The sequence below is a fragment of the Accipiter gentilis genome, chromosome 8, assembly GCF_929443795.1.
Source record: "Accipiter gentilis chromosome 8, bAccGen1.1, whole genome shotgun sequence".
Taxonomy (NCBI): domain Eukaryota; kingdom Metazoa; phylum Chordata; class Aves; order Accipitriformes; family Accipitridae; genus Astur; species Astur gentilis.
Window position 1 is genome coordinate 4682245 of NC_064887.1, and position 22388 is coordinate 4704632.

Sequence of the window (22388 nt, forward strand, 5' to 3'; positions counted from 1 at the left end):
CTGGGAGTGATGTGAACCATCTTAAAAGGAATCCAAGCCAAAATAGCTTGAGGAAGTCCAGATCTGACAGAATTGTCTGGACTGTCTTCATCCACTTCTAAAGCAAACCAAACTAAGATTCCACATCGCGCACAGCCTCCCGCTCAAGGAATCCTGGGGTTACCTCTGATTCACTCCTACGTCTTAAGTTTTGTCTGAAAATTCCTCCTGGGTTTCTCTGTTCTATTTGTGCTGCCATGCAGGAGTTTTTCACACAGCGGCTATACCTTCCTTTAGATAATTGTTCCAAAAATACTGAGTAATATATTCCTAATTAAGCTATATCTCATCCTTGGAGCTTAATAGTGTCACCTACAAATTAAGACACACCATTAGCCCAAGGCATAAAGGTCTGCTGAACAGGGCTGATGCTATGGTATCAAGAAATACCCTGGGCTGGATATAAAAGAGGTTGAAAAGCAAAAAGTTAGTATCACCACTTAGATACCTCAGAGGTATCTGAGGGGAGTTTAAAGCTTTCATCTTTGAGCAATCACCTGGCAAGCCTTTGTAAATAGTTCCAACCCACTATCAGACTGTTAATTCCCCTGTTTCAGAATAAGGATACAGCCGTGGAATTCTGCACTGGTGAGAATACAGAATTTATAAGGCAGGTGTGTGATAAAGGAATAAGAACAGTGACCTGGCTGCAGCTTTTGACTGTAATTCCGGGAAGGCGACGTGGCCTTGGACCACATGATCTATCTGAAAAAGAGAAAAGCAACATTTTGGGGATGATTACATCTTAAAAATTCAGTCCTGGAAAAAGGTAATACAGTGTCATAACTTTAAAAAGACAAGGGAGCTTCTAAATTACTCACGAGATGTTAAGTCCTAGTCCTAGTAAAGACAAAGACAAAACTCCCCCTGACATTACTGGATTCAGGATTTGGCTTAAAAACAGTATGAAAAAACCAACCAATGTTGCACCAAAAAAAAAGCAAAATGCTAAGCATGCAGCTCCTCAGTCAGAAGAGCAAGCCAAAAAGATTACTTTTTTCCTGTCCCAACACTACCTGAGAGCATGTCCTCTAGCCTCTCCCATTCTCTTGCATGCATATCCTCATTGGAATTCTACCAGGAGCATCTTCTTGGCCCAAATCCCTACATCTTTCTGTATCACACTGCTATAATAAAACACAAGGTGTGTTGTCATCCTGATAGATGCTCCATACGTTCATTGCAGGAAACAAAACGTATACCCTGACAAGCAATTATTGCTATAAAAAAAGATCAATATAGGCTCTGTCTTATACTAAATTTATAGGTCAGCTTGTCCTTTCACTCCGGAGTGGCTACCATTACTCACAAAAGAAAGTACCAGGTAGAATAACACGGGCTTTTAAGACAATAATTCAGCCGGTTTTGTGGCCTCTTGGTAATATCCCTTCAGAGGGAAGAGTAAAAGCTAAGGAGGCAAAACTAGAGCTACTCAAGAGCACTGAGTATATTTGGCAATACCTATTGGCAGCAAACCACATTAAGTATTTAATTTTTAACAGCATGAGTCTAGTCCTTAACCAATGTAGGAAAACATATAATGAAGCATACACATCTGAACATGGCAATAAAAGCAATGCATGCCTGTTCTTTCCAAGATTTGCATCAAAGCCAACACTCAAACATGTGCATGCATTAGAAACAAAGCTCAGGCCTGAATTTTGCAATCTTGCATAATTTCTTTAGAACATAGAGGCAGCTCATAAATTCAGAAATAAATCTATAAATAAATATCACATATACGTGGGTGCTATGAAAACACTTTACACAAAAATGTTACAGAAGTTATGAAGTTAGATATTTAAATGCCCTTAATTCAAGACATGGCCACATGAGGGTTTCATCTAGAAACCCTTTTCTGCTATTCTTTATTTTACAGTTTGTAATGATGTCATGCCATCCTTTGTCTCTGTTGTGCAATATCTTTCTTCCTATGAATTTTTGAAAATCCAGTGGAAAAGCCCGTCTAATACACAAACAAACAAGCTTTTTCAAAACAAGCAGAGTTCTTAATTCTTCATTTGGACTCCATCTGAACTAGTTTTCAAAATCCAACTGACTTTTTTCACAGCTGTATCAATAAAAAAAATTAATTAGAGATTTTTAAAGGGAAGTGTATCAGTTTTACTTTTAAGTAGTTCAACAGACTGTTCAAATTGCATGAAAAGAATTCACCTTTGGGCATAGATCAAGCAATGAAAAGAATCCCAAAACATGTCAATTTCTTTGTTTTCAAGAAAGCTTCAAGTATGAGAAAGCAGGATCTTAAAAAGACACAAAGCAGGATCTTTAAAATCACAAAGATAATGAATGCAAACTACCCTCCACACAGTGCACATACACTGTTTCCTCCTGTGGCTCCCTATGTGTTTTCTGTATGTACAACCTCAAGAAAACCACATGAGATATTCTAAGAATGTTTTAATAAGACAGCCTCCGTAATATACCTAAGAGTACTTAGAGCTGACTCTTGCTATGGGTCCTAACAAGACCATGCATTTTTTCCAGCAATTTCTTTAATGACTCAGGAATGTCTTGTTCTCTGCTACTGGAATGGAAAGGATTTTTAAAATCATCTTTCTGAAATGCCCCAGCTCTCATGGTACATTTTAAGTGGGGAACCACACAGAGCCACCCAACAAAAAACACTGACTTGCTGTATCCTCTCTGCAACTTAGTTAAGTGTCTTTACCCGCTTTGGATTAAGCACAAAGAGACTTCTCCTCTCAAAAGTGTTCTTACAAAGAAACACCCAAGATTTGCCATTTTCCTTTTAAAGGGGTGATGTTATGAGCAGTAATTCGATTGTACTTCTGGTTGTAGCAGTTACCTACAGAATGGGACACTTTGGTTCTAGCCCCATCTTGACTTGAAAAATTTAAAGCACACGCATCCCACCTGCTGCGAGAGCACTACAGCCACGAGGCTGCGGATGGGTTGGAGATGGGATGGGAAGCAGAGGCTGCAGGAGAGGAAGAGGGATGACTCTCCCACTGAAGCTGTGACACCGTACAGAGGAATGCTGGATTCACGTGGCCAAAGAGAGAGCACAGGAGGGAACTCCAATTCATAGCTCAGCGCTTAGGGTGTGTCTGGGCTTCCTGATCCAGGATTATTTCTGTTTCTCATTCAGTGACTGTTCCATATGGAATGTATAAATGCAGTGATGCCCCAATCTACTACTTCCTGGACATGCACTCCGATCACTAGGCTTTTAAAAAGGTGGGTGGTGCTAGGTCTGAGTAAGAGAGCAATTATGCCTGCAATTTGTGAAAGACCAAACCCACCTGTATGTTTGGTGAGCTTACAGAGAACACCCACAGGACTGGGCCCGCCTCCCGTAGTTTCCCAAGAGGAGCTTCCACCTCACCCCTAAGGGCAGTCAGTATTTCTACACACTGAGCAGGGAGACACACAGGCAGCTTAAGAAGCTTCCAGGGTTAAGAAGCCACTAAGGTCTTGCTGACACTTTTGGACTCAAGCCTAAATCCTGTTTTATACAGCTAGCCTTTCTTTAAATTTGACATCAGTGTTTTAGTTCGGACTGCCTCCCTATAAATAAGAAAATTCATTTTTAGGGAATGCAGTCTGGTTTTAATATTTATTGATAAATTAAATTAACGTAATACAGCTATGACTCTTTGCACCCAAGGAAAGAATTGAGGTGGCAATATATGCAGCATCTATCTAGACAGTATAACATGTTAATATATTACTATTCTGTCCATACAATACATCTTTTATTTATGCCCATCAATGAGCACAATTGTTCTATATAACACAATGTGTATCATTTTCTTTATCTCAAAGTCTATCTCAGCCTCCCGCTAAAATAAAGAATGAATGCCTATTTGCCTATAAAATAATAACAATAATCATCACCACCATCACAAAAGGAGGAGATGCCCTTAGTACGCTGCCCCATATAAAATCGCCTATCGATATGCAAATGAACAGTTTGTAAGAGACAAAACAATCAACTAATTGTTTATTGCTTTCAGCAGCATGGTATCTCTTATGATCTCACGGAGGTGTTTCAGGCAGAGCTCTGCCTGAATTGACAGTGAAACTATCCCGACTGACAGCACTTATGGCAGACCTCCCAGCTCGGAGTCTGTTTGTGTCTCCGAACACTTACCAGTTTTCCGGTAGCACTTTGACCTCCCTCATTCAACCACAATCCAGGCACCATTGCAGAGAAATAAGGTCCCCAAACCCCAGGCACAAAAATGGGTGTTTCACTGACCTGGAAAAGCAAGAGAAAGCTCTGATGAATCAAACTACTTGTCAAAGTAGGTACTTCACAATTAATGTTTGGCAGCTATTAGAGTCCAATACTGAAAATGATTCCTGTTCCTCTACTGGAGTTACCAACAGGAGTGGAGATGTATAGGTAGAGATTTACTCTAAGGAGAAGGTGGAGAAATATGTCCCCCATTTGCATCATTTTTAGATGATGTGACGCAGCTGCAGCTACTGATTGCACAACTGCCCCCACTCACTCCCATTTACAGAACAGCTGGGTCTGGCCATGCAGAAAGTAAGAAATTTCAGGAACAGGAACTGCGTTTTACAGGGAGAGAGAAACGGCCTCGTTTCTGCAAAAAACCACCTTCCTTAGAATGAACAGTTGGATACAACACTCTACTTGACTAACATCAGAAAATAAGCCAATGTAATCAGCAGCCTGTGTTTATAGAGGACTCATCCTGTGTGTTTTCAGAGTTAAGAGTCGAGATGGAATCCTGCTGACAGAGGACAGTGAGGTCCCTCAAGATCTGCCATCGACTCCTGAGGCTTGAAGCAAAACCCCAAGCTCTGGTGCTCTTACAGCACTATCAGGAGAGTTAGGTGCCTCGGGTGGAAGCTGCAAAGCTGGGCTGGGCAAAAAGGGATTTGCTTGTGTTAGCCAACAGGAAACATTTGCCTGGGTAAACATTAGATTCTGCCCCTTACTTAGGGTTAGCTTTACACAAACCACTCCTTCCTTTACACCTGTAAGCCCTTTCATCAAGGCAGATATCTAAGCACTATCTTCCAGAAACTGAACAGGACTGTATGCTACCGCTTGCATACAAATATACCACCCACATATACAGTGATATCCTGCTCCTGTGCTGTATTTCAGTGGTTAGACCACTCAGGATGTGGGAAACACTGGTTCACGTCCTTTCTCTGCTTCAGAAGATGCAAATTACCAGTTTATAAGGGTGGAGGGCATTTCCTTCCTCTTACAAAGCTGTTCCACTTTCAATAGACTACACAGACTTTCTAGACTTTCTTTCTGGTTCAGAAAGAAAGCCTAAGGAGGTACGCTATCTAGGCTAGCAAGTAAAGCACGACAGGGAATGGGGCAGTGGAATTTGGGTCCCAGTACTTTCTACAAAGCCTAGTTATGTATTCTGCACTGGTTGAACACACATAATTCTTGCAGCAGGGGCTGGAGAAGACAGGTCATCCAGTCCCAGGCAGGCTACCTGCTCCTCTTGGAAGCATGATTCATGTTTTCTCTTCCAGGACCAACAGAGGTATATACATTTGAGATATACGTAGCCATGATTTCACTGGGAAAAGAGAACGGCAGTGCAGTCCTACACCACCACAAGATGCATGAACGCACTTCCCACTAGTCCGTGTTAGTGGGATGGCTAAATCTGCAACTGTTGTTCTCTAGAAGGTGGGAAGTGCTCCAAGAGGGAGAAACAAGAGAATTCCTTAACAAAATAAGTCTGTATGTTTGCAATTCTGGAACAGCAAAAAAGAGAGGTCTTAGTCGATGGGACAATGTTATTTTGTATTTCGGCCTTGCTCTTCCTTAGCAAAATTCTAGACCCATTGAAGGATGCTTAAAAATTGCCATTGATTTCAATAAGGCCCGCATTTCACGTCAAAATAGTTTTGAGGAGGAGCAATTAAAAATTCAGGCCTGTTCCTGGTAAACTCGATGCACATTCTCCCTATATTTAAACAGGCCAAACTTTAAAGACAGTTTTTGCTAGCAACTAGGGAATATGCTCCAAGATGCAGTTTACTGGCATTTGTGCATCACACATGTTTAGTAAATACACCAGCAGGGAGGTTTCTGCACAAACAATAGTCTGCTCAAGCCATAAACTTACATTACAGCTGATTCTTGTCATGAAGTTAAGTAGGAAAACAAAACAACAAAAACTGGTTTCTCAAAACACATCGCTATGGTGTCAAGCCATCCTGATTTCTCTTAGGAACACATCTAACAAATATCAGAATCTTGCTCAGTTCTCCCCTATCAGCTCTAATGTGTTGACTTACTTTCGCTAAAGATGTATGCGTGCACATGTGTCTGTGTGTCTGCACAAGATTTTGGCTGACTAAACCCATTAAAGAGCAAGAATAGCTGCACTGAATTTAAAAAGGCATTTATGACTCCAAGTGGACGAAGCTACGTCAAAAACATTGCAAAGACATTTGGTTTTGTTTTGTTTTCTCTTAAAACTACAAATTAATACAGCTTTGAGTTTTCAACACCTCTATGGGGCAAGCCTTCTTTTACAATTTCAATAACAAAATGAAGCGCAACAGAAAGCAAATCCTAAAATAACCTGATTTTTAGACCAATTCCACATCACTGACCTTACTGAGAACACAGCATAAGGTCAAAATTCCCAGCTAGTATCTGCTTCAAACTAGTGATGGAAGAGTGCTGAGAATCCAGACATCCCATCTCATTCCCATCCTATAGCTGTGGACACAACACGTGTCTCTACAGGTGGGAAGGAACATTTAGGGCAGAGGGGCCTGGGTTTTTGAAGTCTGATCTCAAAATATTTTTGATGCAGCAAACTTTGCAGTTCTTCGTACTCTACTGCGATTTCTGAAGAAAGAATCTAGCTATACCAGATGTATCAAGCTAAAAACCCAACTGCTACGTAGTCTGAAGAAACCAAATCGTCTAAGGGTATGAAAGGCACAAAGATGCTTTGTAAAATCAGGGGAAGTTCTAAACATCATGAAGGACAATACAGTTTTTTTAAAAAAACAGAAGAACCAAACCCTTCTTCTATCATTAGTCCACAATTTACCAAATTGTCCTGTATGTCTGATAACACTAAAAGGTTTAGATTGATTAAAAGACCATACTCTCTCTGGAGCCAGAACTTCTGGCCTAGCATTTGGGACACCCACAGGAATTTGCCAGGACAGGATATTTCCGTGCTGGCTCTTCTCAAATTACACTTGAGACTTCCATATCATTTTACTACTGAAGTACTGTTTGTACACATTCCAGAAAACTTTCAACACATAAACAGAGCAAACGAGCAAGCCGCATATCGCCACACTGATAAATACAGCCAGTGAGGTACTAGGTTATCATTTTATTCTGCTGTGGGAACTTTTAACTGGAATAAAGAACATTGGCTATCATGCTGGGCTTTATTGATACCTCATATGGCACCATCAGATTTCATATTTCCTCCTTTCACTTAAAGAGTTTAATTCGCGTTTTGCAGACTCTGGGTTTTGATGCACGTGGAAAGTGAGAAAATTGGGAAATAACATACTCCCCAAAACAGACACGCAACCTTTGAGAAGCAACAGGGTGAATATTCTTCCGTAGATATATGCGTAAGAAATAGCAAATGGTTTCCATTTCCCCTCCTTGAAATATTTGGACGATGCTTAAGTTTTTCAAGCCATGCAGCAGCTGGCATTTTTATTTTCATAATAAAAAGTCCAAATTCTGTTTGAATATACATACCACCCAATCCCACTAAAACACATGACTAGACATAAACGTAAGGTTGGAGAAATAGTGCAAAGCTTGCCACAGAACCCAGAAGATAAGCACAATTTGCCAGACTCAGAGCTATTTTTGTTACACTAATACCATGTCGTTTTCATAGCTTTCTATTGCCTTCAGACATTCTTATGATGATATAGGAGGATCAATGTGGTGTCATTATTTTTTTTCCTTTAATGAGCTTAAGAAAATCCTTAATCTTTTTAGTAGAAAAACAACATCTGTTTTAGATTTATGGGCAATTGATTTTTATTTTTAAAGCAAATAGGAGATGTCATCCTTCTTTGAAAGTTAAAATATGAATTCAAAGGGAGCCTCAGATTTTCTGCCTTCTATTTAACTTAAATTCATTCTGTGACATATTCCTATTGTGAGGCATATTAACGTTTATTATTTTTTACATATAGTGAAACTGAAACACAGAGAGGATATCCTCTGCTAGATGTTAGAATGATCTCTGCACAACAATCATTGCAGCAGGAATTTGAAGATGGGAGATGAGAAGAATCTGAACCTATTCACACTTTTGAGTCATAAGCAGCTTCTATAAATATTTCAGTTGAACATATTCACACGGAGACTATTGCCCTCATCTGTGATGATGCTTACATACAGAAGTATTATACTCGGACGAGCAATTCCATCTCACAGTTATTCTATCTGTGGATGGCGAAGAACCCTTTTGTGCAGGAAAATGTCACCTTTCCACGTCTCCCCAACACGCACATTCCTACTTGCTCAGCCCATCATTTCAGATGAGATGACCATTAAGCAGTTCCAAGATTCCTTTGAAGGGAAAAAGAGTTCACCACCTTCTGAAAGGGAGAAGAAGGGGAAAAAAGTTCTGTCTGGGAGAATTTAACCTCAGTGTGGGCTTTATAAAAGATCATACTAATATGTAAGATATGTAAACATTATAGAGCAATAAGAAACAAATGAAATGATGAATTCAGTTTAACAATATTCAGCTGTGGTGCAACTGCCAGAAGGCACTTTTTGTTATGAATAGATCATTTGGATGAGTTACAGACCAGATTTCAACCCTGGCGTGTGCTAGGAAAATCAATGTCAAACTATCTAAGATCAGAAGGTATCAGCAGTACATCTGGCAGCCCACAGAAATGAAAAATGACTTTAAAATATATAATACTATATAGAACTAAGCTAAAGTATGAAATGACCTGCTTAAATGGCATTAATACGAGATCTGTAATGTATTTAATTTAGTTTAGCCCTTCCCACTTGCCTCTCCCTCTAGAACAAAAACAGGCAAACAAAATCCACCTCTGTTGTAAAAGTCTGCATGGAAAACAGCACAACTTACCACATATAGCCTAACTTAAAGCTCATGTAAGTGAACCAGACGACTCAGTGCCTTTAATCCAAACTAAGTTCAGCTTTCAGGGCTGTCATTTGGTACAATGAGTAGAACAGAACACAGACCTTCACAGACGAGAATCACCTAGGCATACAGCCATCCCATAAAATGAGCAAGTCGCAGTGTGAGATTTATTTTACTTAGCTTTGTTCTGCTAGACTAGCCATAATGATCAGGCACATGCTTGTGTTTCCTCCTCAGTTTTATGTAAATGTTACGGCAATCAGAGACAAGATAAAATAAAACACACCACACTGGTGAGAGCAGTTTTATGGAAGTATGAATTTCAGCAGAATTTTCTTCTTTAGTTGACACCATCTGCTTCTGGTGTAGGCTTACACAAATTCCTCAGAATAACACTATCAGAGAATTTGGTTATTACCTGAAAAGTAAATCTTTATATTAACAAGATATACTGGTATATATCCATCATCTTCCATTTTAATTTCTGCTTCCTAATATTGGGCCTTTGATATCTGGCAGCTCGCTATCAGATTCTTTATTTACTTGCAGTAATGCCATAGAGAGAGAAAATCAAATTTCTGTGGAACTATTCTTGACTTACACTCACTTACATGGAAGCAAAATTAAGCCTTCATTCTACTGTCACAACTTTTTTAGAGTAAACATTTGCTAATGAGAAGGTAGGTTGGAAAATCTGTTTGAACATCACCTCAGTTATCAGCTTCTATAGCCAGAAATTCAGAATAACAGCTGCTTTTGTTAGGCTAAGGGAGGTATGAAAAAAAGACATAAGATATTAATGGAGAGTAGGGAAAGAAACAAGGAAAAGCACCATATCAGTCACCAACTAATAAATGCTCTTTACAGTTCTGGACTTTGATCATTGACAAGTCAAATACTTTCATTAACTTCTCTGCTGACTTTTAACTTTCAAAGTTTCTGACTGACTGTGGATTGAGAATACTGACATTCATTCAATTCAGGGGGTTTACATTGATGCATAAGATCCTGTATTAAGAAAACTGTATCATTTTGCTTCTGCTGACAGATGGGTCTTATATAGCTATTCGACCACAACTCTCTGACAAAGAATGAAAGAGATTCATTAAAAAAAGGAGAGAATTCAAAGGGAAACCCAAGAATGTTTCATTTCTAGGTTTCTGGTTCAAACTTAGGTCATAGCAATAGCTACCGAATGTGTGATTTAATAACAGCGCTTTCTGGTGGCATATATATTAACTGGGCAGAGTTGGGGCATGCAATTGTATTTTCAGTGAACTGATGCCTACTCTAAAATTGCCATCCTGGCATTATTTCTCAAGCAATAAATGGGTTTAAAACTAAACTTCCCCTTAACTCTGGAGGCAAGTCTTTAGATTAAGCTTACGGTGAGTACAGTCAGCTTCTTAAAATATATTTATTATTAGCAGTAATTACAAATTAAACACATAACAGCATTCAAGCTTTACCCTGATGTAAAATACAAAGAAAATAAGGTCTTGGAATGCAAGAAATGTACTTCAGAACACAAAGGAAATTAAAAATTATTAATATTCCAATTCCTATAGGTCATATACCACCAGTAATTCATTTTATTATATTTTAAGCTTATGTCCCCTGGCCATCATCAGTTTGCTATGTAGTTGCATAGCTTGTGGTGGCAAGTCACATAGCTCTCTTCCATGTGACAGGTTGGCATCCCCTGGGCCATCCACAGTGACAGACTTGCTCTGCAATGATACTAAGACTAGGCCACAAAAATTTTTGCACAGAGCTAACTTTATCCCACTGGAAGCTTGAAAGTTACTTGAGCAACAACAAAACAGATACAGAACATGGACTTCGGGATTCTGCCTGAACACACCCATCCACAGATGATTTTGGTAATCTGTTTACATGCAGTTGAAGAATTCTGGTTTATGTGATGAAATCACTTTCACAAATGCCTTGCTGAATATGTGCTCCATCATTTGTTGCCAAGGCTATGTCACAGGTTTACCAAACCCAGAGACCTGGAAAGTTACTAAACCTTAGAAGCTCCCATTTAGTTACAAGAATGGCAACAGAATGAATCAAAGCAAAATAAAATTGTCCAACTATCTCTATCAAGGTTGTGCAACAACAACAAAAAAAATTCAAAGACATCAGGCAATATTTTTGCAGTATAAGATACTGTAAGATAAGATTTCTGACTGTGGAGCCAGGCAAGGTTGAAAGAGACAGACAGAAAGGCAGATATCATCCAAACCAGAAAAAAATCACGCAAGAGAATCAAAGGGTTCTGGGCACTGCCCAGAGCATAAACTTATGGCCAGAGAGTGGCCTGTGATAGGAAAGCTGAAACAGACACATATATTCAGTATTATTTTTTTGCCCAAGTTGGTTTCTATTATGTTGGCTGTAGTAAAGACATGTTTTTATGTCACTTGTGTCCCCTCACTGCCGTTAGTCTCAGGAGAGGTGAGTGTAAATGGTGACTGCTCACAGGACTGGAGCTCTAGCAGAGGTGTATGTGCCTATTTAGTTCTCAGGGCCTGAAGCAATCGTCCTGAGGTGTCTCGGAGGAGAGTTTACACCCAGAAAATGTTAATTGAGCAGCTGAGAGAGAAGACACTGATATTGCTTATTTACACACCACGATAACATTAAGAACACAGGTCCAGCACATTCCAGTCCAGCAGTTCAGCAAGGTTCCAAGTGCAGCAGACCCACAAAGGAGATGTATGACAATATTAAAACGAAGACCTTTTGATTTTGCTGCTTATTCTGCACTTGGTAATATCACAAACTTGTATGACAAAAATCAAACCAATCACAGCCACAATAACACCCTTAAGTAAAAAGTACAGGAATTAGAATCATACAGAGTATGCATCAAAATACAGACTAGGATCTGAAATTTCTGATGATGATTTGGAGCTCGTATTCCAGTTCAATCCCTGCTTTATTTATTTTCCGGGAAAAACTTTCAGTACGACCTAAAACTAGAATTCACAGATGAATTCTTAGGGGCTACTGTTACCTCTTATTCCAAATAGTAACCCTTATGAGAAGGGCAAATGTGAATGACACGCATGCAGAACTATTTCTAATTTTCTAAATTTTCCATAAAACATTAACTGGTCTACAAACTACAGACCAAACAAGGTATGTGATTAATGCCCAGTAAAGAAACCACACTCCCAGGCAACTTGATTGCCTCATCTCTGAAAATATTTCAGGTGAGTTATGCAATGGGACTATATACCGCACAACCTGGCTTTATATCTAATAAGAAATAATTAGAGGAAAACTTCACTGGGATTATTAAACATTTCCACTGTGAGATTTTTATTCAAGGCTAAATAAGGAAAGGTATTGGAAAAATTTTAAATCTTATAATTTTGAATGAAAGAATATGTTGCATCACAATAATATTAGTTATTCAACTTGTACTTAATTTATGTTTATGGGTATAAAGAGAAATTCATCTGGACCAAGTGCTTCCAGCCTTGGAAGCCAAAGCTTCAACTTGTACAAACCAGCATATTAACCATCAACGTCCATGGAAATACGTTGATTTTTACTGTCTGTAGATCTAGGCTAACACTTGTATTTAGACACTTCAAGAAGTACTCTGATTTTCAAAAAAGCCAAAGACCCGCATTTCCCATTGATTTCTGGCTCAAGAACTTAAAACATGAAGCCAGCTGTTAGGGATCCAAACGTGGACTGGGGCACCTACTCTTAGGAAGTATGTTGACCCTAGTTTTTTAGTGTCTATAAATAAGAATGCTACCAAATATCCATACAGGTGAGAGATACCTCTTCAAAAGAGGGACAGTAGATACTTAGATACAGAAGAAGAAGAAAGAAATCTGCCTGCTTCCGCATGTTCATGTTCCTCATTTCCTAAAAGTAGGAACAAAAGAGTTCTTGAAGACAGCTCCTGCAGTTAGCGTTTTGCCTCTAAGAACACCACACTAGCTCCTTAAGCATGCTTCAAAAACTGAGAACTGGACATGACTTTACTAGACATGCTCATCAGCAAGGAGGATGACCACATACTGAGATGTTTACTGCTTCAAAACTAATCTACCAGCAGAAACTGTAAGGCAGTGTTTGGGGTTTTCCCCCTGATCCCAGAGGACCCTGGTTCTTAAGAGTTAAACATATCAGTTAAAATTGTTGCTTAAAAGTGACAAGAAAAAAATCAAATTTAGTGGGCAAAAAAAACCCCAAACCTGTTTTATTCAGCTGTATTTTATTCTACCTTTTAAAGTGCAATAGATCAGGCCCTTGCCAAGAGCAGGGAGTGCAAGAGGTCACAGGCTGCACTTGTATAAGCAGCTTTTCTGGAGGTCTGCCACCAGAAGCCAGTTTGAAGTTGCATTTCACAGAAAACCTTCTGACAACAGATGCTATGGGGCTTAACTAACTCAGTGTACTCCTTATCAGAGCAACAGACCCCTCTACAAGGCAGCCCATTTTTAGATAGCAGACAGGTCCAGCCTCTTCATCTGAGCTGACTGTGGGCATTTTATGCTTTTTTTTCAATATGCTGCATCAGTTTTCAGCCAATGATATGTATGGTATTAGTATGTCTTACGGTACAGCCGCATGAATAAATTATTATGGGCAAAACTAGGAGGTCAGTTGCCCAGCAAAACCACCTCTATTCATCATCTTTCTGTGGTGTATCGTGTGACAGATCCCAGGGACCTCGCACATTCCACAGGAAACCAGGGCCAGGAGTGCTACTGCAGAGTTGCTGAGATCATGCAAATATACACTATAGTTTACTCAGATAATTTCTTCATCTGCCTGTACTCTTATTACTTGATCATAGAAAAGGCTTTAAAAATTATCTTTTTTTCTTAATACTAATCTTGTGGGAGAAGCTTGCAATGATATCAGCCTTCAGATATTAACCAGCAAACCTGGACAACTGAGATTTGTTTTAAATAGCATAATATTCTTCACATTTTTCCTGAGGGGAAAATAGGGTGCCTACCTCTCCTACTGTAAACTTTTGACTTCCTCTCTTTGCACTCAAAACTCCAAATTCAAAAGCAGAATATAAAAGCAGGAAAAAACCGAAAATTATATTGGATGCAAAGTGTTCTTCATTTTGTTTGCCTTACTATTATCTGTTTTAAAATGGTGAAATGTTAATAAAATATCACTTCTCTGCCAAAAAATGTATTTTTATAAATCTCCTTTTCAGCCAGGAAAAGATGTTAGTAAAATGAGAGAGAGAGAGAGAAGAAAATTTCAAGCACAATTAAATCAAATCGGATGAGTATATGTTTTATTTTCACTATATGTTGCCTACCTCATCAGGGCAAGGAAACTCAACTGTAAGAAAGTCGAGTTTAGGGCTGTATTAAACATTTCCAATTAATTTTCTCCTCACGAGGACAGAACAAAAACAGAGTGGGTACTCCAGTTCAGAACTGGTACTGAAATCCAAACAATATACGATACTTAGCCACCAAACTCTCACAAGACTACCAGCCTTGTCCTTGTAGCTCCTTCCCATTCAAACAAATCTTCTCCTAGCTGTACATATGGAGCCTGTCCTTTCATGTACTTTTTGATAAAAGCATAAGAGAGAGACTACAACCTATATTCTCATTATCCCTCTATGTCGTAATAAAGGAGTTGTGAGGAGGATTAGAGATATCACAAACACATGATCTATGACCCACTGTTTAAAAGCAGACGATGCATCATGGAAAAAAGGTGCAAGGAAGCGTTAGGAGATGCAATGCCTCTCTCAGCCACCTCATCTTATCTTTACCCAGGAGCACTCTGGGCACACAAGCTGAGAAGGCCATACCTGAATAATGTGTTCTTCAAGTTATGTTTGAATCGTTTGCTGAAATTTGCCTATTGTTTGCAAAAATGAGAGCTGTAAGAGGACATGAGTGTTTGGAAGCTGGCCACTTAAAAGCAGAAGCTAGAAGAGGAGCATGGCTTAATGGTATCCGTATCAGAAGCATTAAGTAATCACCCTACCATGCTACCTGTAGCCACTTGTGAGACAAACAATTAGAGAGGGGAACAGACAGAAACTTCTCAACCTTCTATGAGATCCACAGAGAGCTGGCAGATTTCTGCCAGTGATCTCCTGACCATTGAGTGATGACTTTACAGCCCCACTGTGAGCAGCAAACCCTCATGTTTGTGTTCATGTGGGCAATCCATCCACGAAGCACTAAAAAACCTCTGGTTCACTAACATCACACGTGATGGAAGAGAATGGCAGCTTGGGGTTAGGCAGCTCTACCATCTTGGAAGTTGGATCCCGAGACTCCTGTTATAAAGAGGCAAGTCCTGAACACTGTTCAGGTAAAACTGAAACCAACGAATAGAAAATCTGAGCAGTAAGATCTATCATTCAAATTGAGCAACAGGCAAAAAGATGGAGATGGTAGAGAAGTACTCCTGAGACCAATGGGCTGGGGCTGCTGCTTGTGATCCAACAGATGATCTTCTAAAAAGATATCATAAACTAAAAGGTGTTAGAGGGGTAGATGTACTCATTTCCTTTGTAGAAGAATGACGCTGTTTTCTCTGTAGAAAGAAGAGTTTTATGAGGAACTGGAAGACGGTTGAGACACCGGACCCAAGAACTGAGAACCATCCCCAGAGAGGGGCTGGAGCAAGTAGATCAAACAGCTTCTGTATCAGTACAAGGAGAAGGCAGGAGGGTCTAGAGAGTAGTTTCAGATTGAGTTAGGTCATTCAGAGTCATATATGAGATAGGTCTCCAGAAGATCACAACGGGAGCAGACAGAAGTCTAAGCACAGCATCCGCCTCTAGAACTGTCCCTGGGTTTGCTCTCCCCACACACAGAAAAACAATACCAGTGTCCTCAACAGAAAATTTGCACCCCTGTAAGTTTTTATTCCTCGGGTGTGAGGTTAACCTCCTGTGTTTATTCCAGGAAGCAAACTTGGAACTAAGCCTGGGACAACTTGAGAGTTTCAGCCCTGGAAGAAGTTAAGTAAGAAGTAATTAATGGGTAATCATTCCAGACGCATTCAGTGTCCACCATTTCCATCTGCCTAAATCAGAGATGCAAGAACTTCAAATGCCTTATCAGGGACCCTGACCGAATGCTCAGCTTTGAAACAAAACCTTTAAACTAGATGAATTTTGACGGTTCCAAGCTTGAGCGTTCACATATATTTACTTCTGCCTTTTATCAGTATCCATTAACACTAAGCATATTTTATGTTTCGGCTTGGGAAAGTATACAACAGGCACATAGTAGCATATAATCCTTCTCTTTGTATTCCCAAAGGTCAAGGTCTCTTTACATAAATTGGCAAAAAAAGACCTTTAATCTGTTAAATTGTTTTCAAGATCCAAAACAGAAAAAAAGCACCCGCATTTGTGATGGATTCAGAAGCTTTTTGCTAAGCACTTAAGCATGAGCGGTTCTGCATTGATTTATTTTATTGTTTTATTTAGCGAAATGTCTGGATACAGATATACAGATTAACCTTTCTTTTTTTGCTCATATTTACTGTGTCGCCTTCCTTGAAACGGGAACTACAAGTGTTTTGATAAATGGACTGAAAGGTTGTCTGGTTACACCATAGCTTCTGCTGTGTCCTCTGCTGAAATGCTATTATGTACCCTTCTAAAGCAATGCTGCTCCATGACTCACAGCAGTTACTTCTGTGCCTCTCATAACAATAGCTCACTGGGGATATAGGGCCTCAAACAATTTATACCACCCATTTATTTTTACTTCTCTTCCAATGATAGATACTCACTGTCACAAAATGCCAGTTTATGTGAAGATTATAAATCTTTCAGCACAGACAGCTAACTGCAGCCCATTTTAAATATGCACTTTATAACATTACAATTTGCTGCTATGCTAAATTAAATTCCTCAAAGCTCGTCACAATATGAACTAACTCTTCTCAACGTTTAAAAAAAAAGAAAAGAAAAGAAAAAGGCAAAAAGTCAAACCAAAGATCCATACAGCCTGCTAACCTGTTGTTCACCGTGGCCAGTAACAGATGGCTTAGGGAAGAGCATAGGAAGAGGGTAAACATAAAATAATTCTTCCCCAGAATGTCCTCCCCAGTGAGTTGAGGTTCAAGCAAATTTCTGTTATTACTTCCAACCAACACAAGAAACTTAGTCTTCAAAAGTGATGGTCTGAGATTGCAAACAAAACACATTTTTCATGAAAGTTAGCAATCTCTCAGTAAAAAGCTCCATTTGTGCATTAGAAAAGAAACATATTATAATGCTGACTTGTAAATCAGTATAGATCTTTTACAAGAACATTGGAGTTTTTTAAGTGTCTTAGAATTATTCCTTTAGCTCACAACCTTCAACTTCAGTTCTGGTTCCTAAACAAAGATGCCTCAGAAACCACTTGCAGCACTCTTATTTTAGGAGACTAGTGAGACCTCATCGCAACCTGAAAGGTTAGGAACTGTGCACATGGAACAGCTGTGTCACAAATACTGGTGGATGCACCTCACTCACCAGATACAAAAACAACTCCACCTCCAAATGCTATTTAGGAAAATCCCACCAAGCCTCCCAACCTGTGTAGTCCAAGGCAGGCCCAGTCCTTGTCACTGTGGCTAGAAGACAGCAGTGTGACAGCTGGGCCAGCACAGAAACAGAGGGTCTCCATAAGAGGTTTCTAGCACTGACCTTTTCCCAAATTGCTGATGGCAGAATTGTGAACTGTAGGAAGATGTGAGCTATCCTGTCTCATACCCCTTCCTGGAGATTATATCATAAGATCCTTGTCTTCTCTTGAGAAGTATTTTCATAGTTATATATAATATGCATGCTAAGTAGTCCAAGTCTTGATAACCCCAATCCAGTCAACTCATTGTTATCACATGTTGACAGTCCTGAAGAACTTGGAGCTTAGTAGCTGATGTGACAGAAATTCCAAGGCAAGGGTGGGAAAGAAAGCTCAGATGTGACATTTGAACAGGAAACTCAAGGGGGTTTTGCATGTAGGTATTATTCCTAACCTTATTTTTTATGGGGGAGAATTATTCTTCAAAACCTGCAGCTCTTACTGCAACCAATGGGAAATATCAAGGGAAACCAAAATCCTTTCAAATGAGGTCTGGTGTATTTATCTAGTCTGGATGCCCTTCCCACATACCTTAAGGTCTTCCTTATTTATTTATTGCATAAACCAGTTCATTTTAGAGATTTGTTTTCCTTTTTCACCATTAGGTAAGTATTCCTTCTGTATTAGTGAAAGCCACTACCAACAATAGTATCATCTTTGCAGGTAAAATAAATTTTCTGCAATACCCCTGAGTTACTGGAAGCAGATTTACATTATATGGGATATGCTATCACACACTATTGTAAACATATTTTTAAACATTTGAATAACTAAATGGGTAAATCCTGAGAACCTTACTTGGTGTTTATTCAGCCCTTACTTACTGAGACAAACTCCCAAGGACAGAGTAAACACAGAGAGGACCTCAGGCCTTCACCCACAGTTATAAACAATGAACTCAGCATAAACTGTGATTCCCGGCTGACGCTGGGGGAAAAAGCAGCAGCTAATGCCTCTCCTCATTTTGCTTCCAGAATGATTATATGAGAAGAGATTTACTTTCTCCCTAATAAAACTTGCCCCATCTAAGATCTTTCCCCACCCACAGCTGGAGCAACAAGAGGAAACTTAGATGAAGAACTACCGATTCATGACAGGCTGAATAAAATTGAAAATAGAGGAAAAAAACCTTAGTAAGAGGCCTACTGCCCAAATACTGATGAAGTTTGCCTGACTGGGGGATCTGTTGCTGTTAAGAAAAGTAAAAAGATACTTTGAAATACCCTTGCATCTATACCACCCTGGACCATGGATTCCTTAATACCCAGCACTCGCATATCACACCTTTCATTAGAAAGATCTCTGTCTGCACAGCTTCAGTTTTATGCTCATATTGCAAGTGGGTAAACTAAGGAAAGGTAACAATCTGACAGAATCATACAGCAAACCAGCAACACTAAACAAAATTGGGGATTTTGACCCCAAATTCCACACTACTCATTGCAAGTATGGCTAATTCCAAAATTTTAAACCAGAAAACTATTAAGTTGTTTTTCATACAATTATTGTATTCCCTTGAAAATGCTACTTAATTATTTCAGGGCCCGGAGACAACCTAACTGATGACCAAGGACATCCCTCATCATATCTCATTTCATTTGTATTTTAGTTATTCTTTTACAGTTCAGTTAAGTTCTTGTAAGAAAAGGAGCACACAAAGAAGTCCTTTTTGTTTACCATGAGATCTAGACACGTAGAATAAGCAGGCTGTTTAATAAATTCATGCCTTCTCACAAAACCAAGATAAACAAGGGATCTGGAAAGGATATTCATTATACATAAATATGCTTGTGATCTGGGAGAAATCCCCTATCCAGCTCTCCTCAGAACAGAACACTCCAGGAAGACACTCGGGTTTGCTCAAGACTGTGGGCTTCAGGCTAATACATTCTTCTGGGTCTAGAGAGGAGCAATCAGAATTGGTTAGTTTGCAGCATTGATGAGAGTGTTGTACCTGTCAAATCTGATATCATCACTTCGAAGAATACAGAAGAAGAAAGATAAAAGTCTTCTGTTATAACAAAGAGCCCCTGCTGCTGCTGGACTTCCATGAACAAAACCAAGAATAATGATACATAAAGAATGAATCAAAATTAAGTTGCTTTACCCTGTCCCCTACAATGGTCTGATGCTATGCTATCGGAACATCAATGAAGGAAGACAATTTTATAACTTTCCTAGCTACAGAATACGGAATACAATCCCCTTCCTACAACAGAAGAAACAAAATCCCCCAAACCCTATAAAAATATACAACTGTTATAGTTAGGAAATAAAGGTGCAAGACCTGCTAACAGGTAACCTTCAATCCCACACTGCTTTAAGTAGAGAGGCCCAAATCAGGCAGCCCAGTATTTCCGGCAGCCAGACCAGATAAATCTTACTAGTGTCAACATAAGTACATAAGAAGCTCGGTCTCTCTTGCTCACTCTTTTTAAGGCAAAACGTAGGGAAAGGAGCGAGGAACAGGAAAGGAGCCCTATTAGCAGTCAGACCGGGAAGAAGCCCAACATAAGTCTTTATATCCATTGTGCTTACACCAAACAGAAGAGAAAATCCAAGGAAGGAAGAAAACAGATCTCTGGTTTACACACCTTTTATCATATAGCGCAATATACTACTGCCTGTAGTGTGTAAATGCTATCATTTGAGAACACGGAAGAACTTTGCATCATACAACGCAAAATTTCCAACTCGGATGTCACACACTCCCAAAGCACTGGCTAGGTGGAGTTTGTGAAAGTAAAGACATAACAATTAAAAACTTACTAAACTATGAAGTGCCTCAGTCTCCCACCTAATAAAACTGGAATAACAGTTCCTACTCTCCTACCCCATTCATTCACTGTTTAAAAGAACCCCAATACCACCAAAGAGAAGACACTGCAGAAAGACTTAGTATTATAAATCCAACACCCTAATACATGGCTCTGTGTCACACAGGGTAGTTTGCAGTTAACCGCAGTGGGTATTTTCTAAGCAAGTGTTTTCACTGATGTCAGTGAGACATCACTAGAATATCAGCCTATAGTCTCCAAGTAGAATATTTTTCAAAGCATTCACTCTGTCCACATCTATACTTTGAGTCTTTGAACTCAAATGATCTGTCCCCAAAAGGGAAGGAGAGTTGACTGCACCGTTTTCTGGACACGTTACTAAGCATTATCTAGTTTATGTGCAACAGAGATTGTATTGCTTTCAGCTACATTACCCTGAACAGGTTGATTACCAGCAAAGCGATGGTGTGCAAAACTTGGATGTCTCTGACAGGCATACACTAAACAGGAATGTCCTATTCTCCCAGTCACCAAGGCATACCTTGAGCTTTGAATTATGTCAGGCCAGGAACAAAGGAATCTTGCTCATAACAGAAACTTCTAATAACTCATTTACCAAGAAAGCCTCCCTTTCATCTCTGCCAAGCTTTAGGAAAGGCTGGGAGGCAAGCAGAAATAAACATTATACAGACTCACCACTGCTGGCTCTAAAGTAAACTCTCCAACTTCCTATTTACATTTCAAGATCTTAAGCTTTGTGGTTTACTAGTTCTGCAAGTAAGTGCTTTGGCTTTTGGAGGCTGCCTGCACATGATCTCCCACCACTACTGAAGTCTTCCTAGCTTTTATTAATATAATAAGGAGGTCAGAAAAGCAACAATCTTTTATATACCCTGCTAGCAGAAATATTTTACTTCTCGCCTTTTAAAAACAAAACAAAGCAAGCAAAGCATACAATGTCAAATTAATGCCAGCAAAGGGGATATTACAGTTTCGTTTGTTTCTTTTTCAAACCAAGGATGCTAGAACATAGAATGAGACAGTCTCACTAAAAAAGGGCGTGGAGGACTTCTTTGAGGGACAAGTAGAAGGCGGCGGCAATTTTATGGCTACATAACCCTTCCAAGGCCACAGGCTGAAAAGGCACCTAAATAGGCTCTGTGACCTTTTCCTCGGAAGGCTAAATCTGTATACACTAAGGACGGGCAACCTGTAACAACAGTCGTGAAGTAAATGTGGTTTTCATTTCATGCAGCCCTCCCCAAATGTAAAACATCTTCATTAGCTGGGAAGTCAGCACTGTGACTGCTGCCAAATTCAATATATAAGCCGGCAGAACTGAGCTGAATGAGGACAGAGCAAGGGAGAGGTTCCTGCGATAGTAATTTATTTCTCCCATTTGAAAGACACTACCTCTGTGACTCATGTGCAGAACAGGCCTTACAGAAGAGCGGAATATTAAAAAACCAAGAGGGCAGGCGCTTATCAATTTCATAAAGCTCTCACAGAACATTTCAAAAACGTGTCCAGGCTGCCCTAGCTTCAGTAGTTTTGCCTTTATTTTTTTTTTTTCCTATTGCATTCCTCCCCTTTCTCCCCACTCGCCTGACCCTCCGAAACCCAGCCCCTTTCCCCTGGTCAGGAGAAGGACAAATTGCTGCCTTTGCTAAACCCTGGGTCACAGCCAGTTGGCACTCGGACACGTTGCCCTGGGCTTCTGGCCCTGTCCCCTCGGAGACTGCACGTTTCACGTCAGGGCTGCATGTGCAGCAGTGACTGAAGAGCGCGAGGCTGAAGTGCTGCACGCAGTCCTCCGACTCGCTCTACCGAAACACATT

The 22388-nt window shown here is 39.7% G+C and overlaps 1 protein-coding gene across 8 annotated transcripts in view; it reads right to left on the reverse strand.

The window, feature by feature from the left end:
- Nucleotides 1-22388, reverse strand: part of FGGY (FGGY carbohydrate kinase domain containing) — a 327630-nt gene that overhangs the window by 42548 nt on the left and 262694 nt on the right. For all 8 annotated transcript variants that reach the window (XM_049807620.1, XM_049807621.1, XM_049807619.1 and 5 more), the window contains 2 exons: nt 4178-4285; nt 683-744 (listed from right to left, as the gene is read on the reverse strand). In XM_049807620.1, the coding sequence (XP_049663577.1) occupies nt 683-744; nt 4178-4285 (170 nt within the window). The remainder of the gene's footprint in view (nt 1-682; nt 745-4177; nt 4286-22388) is intronic.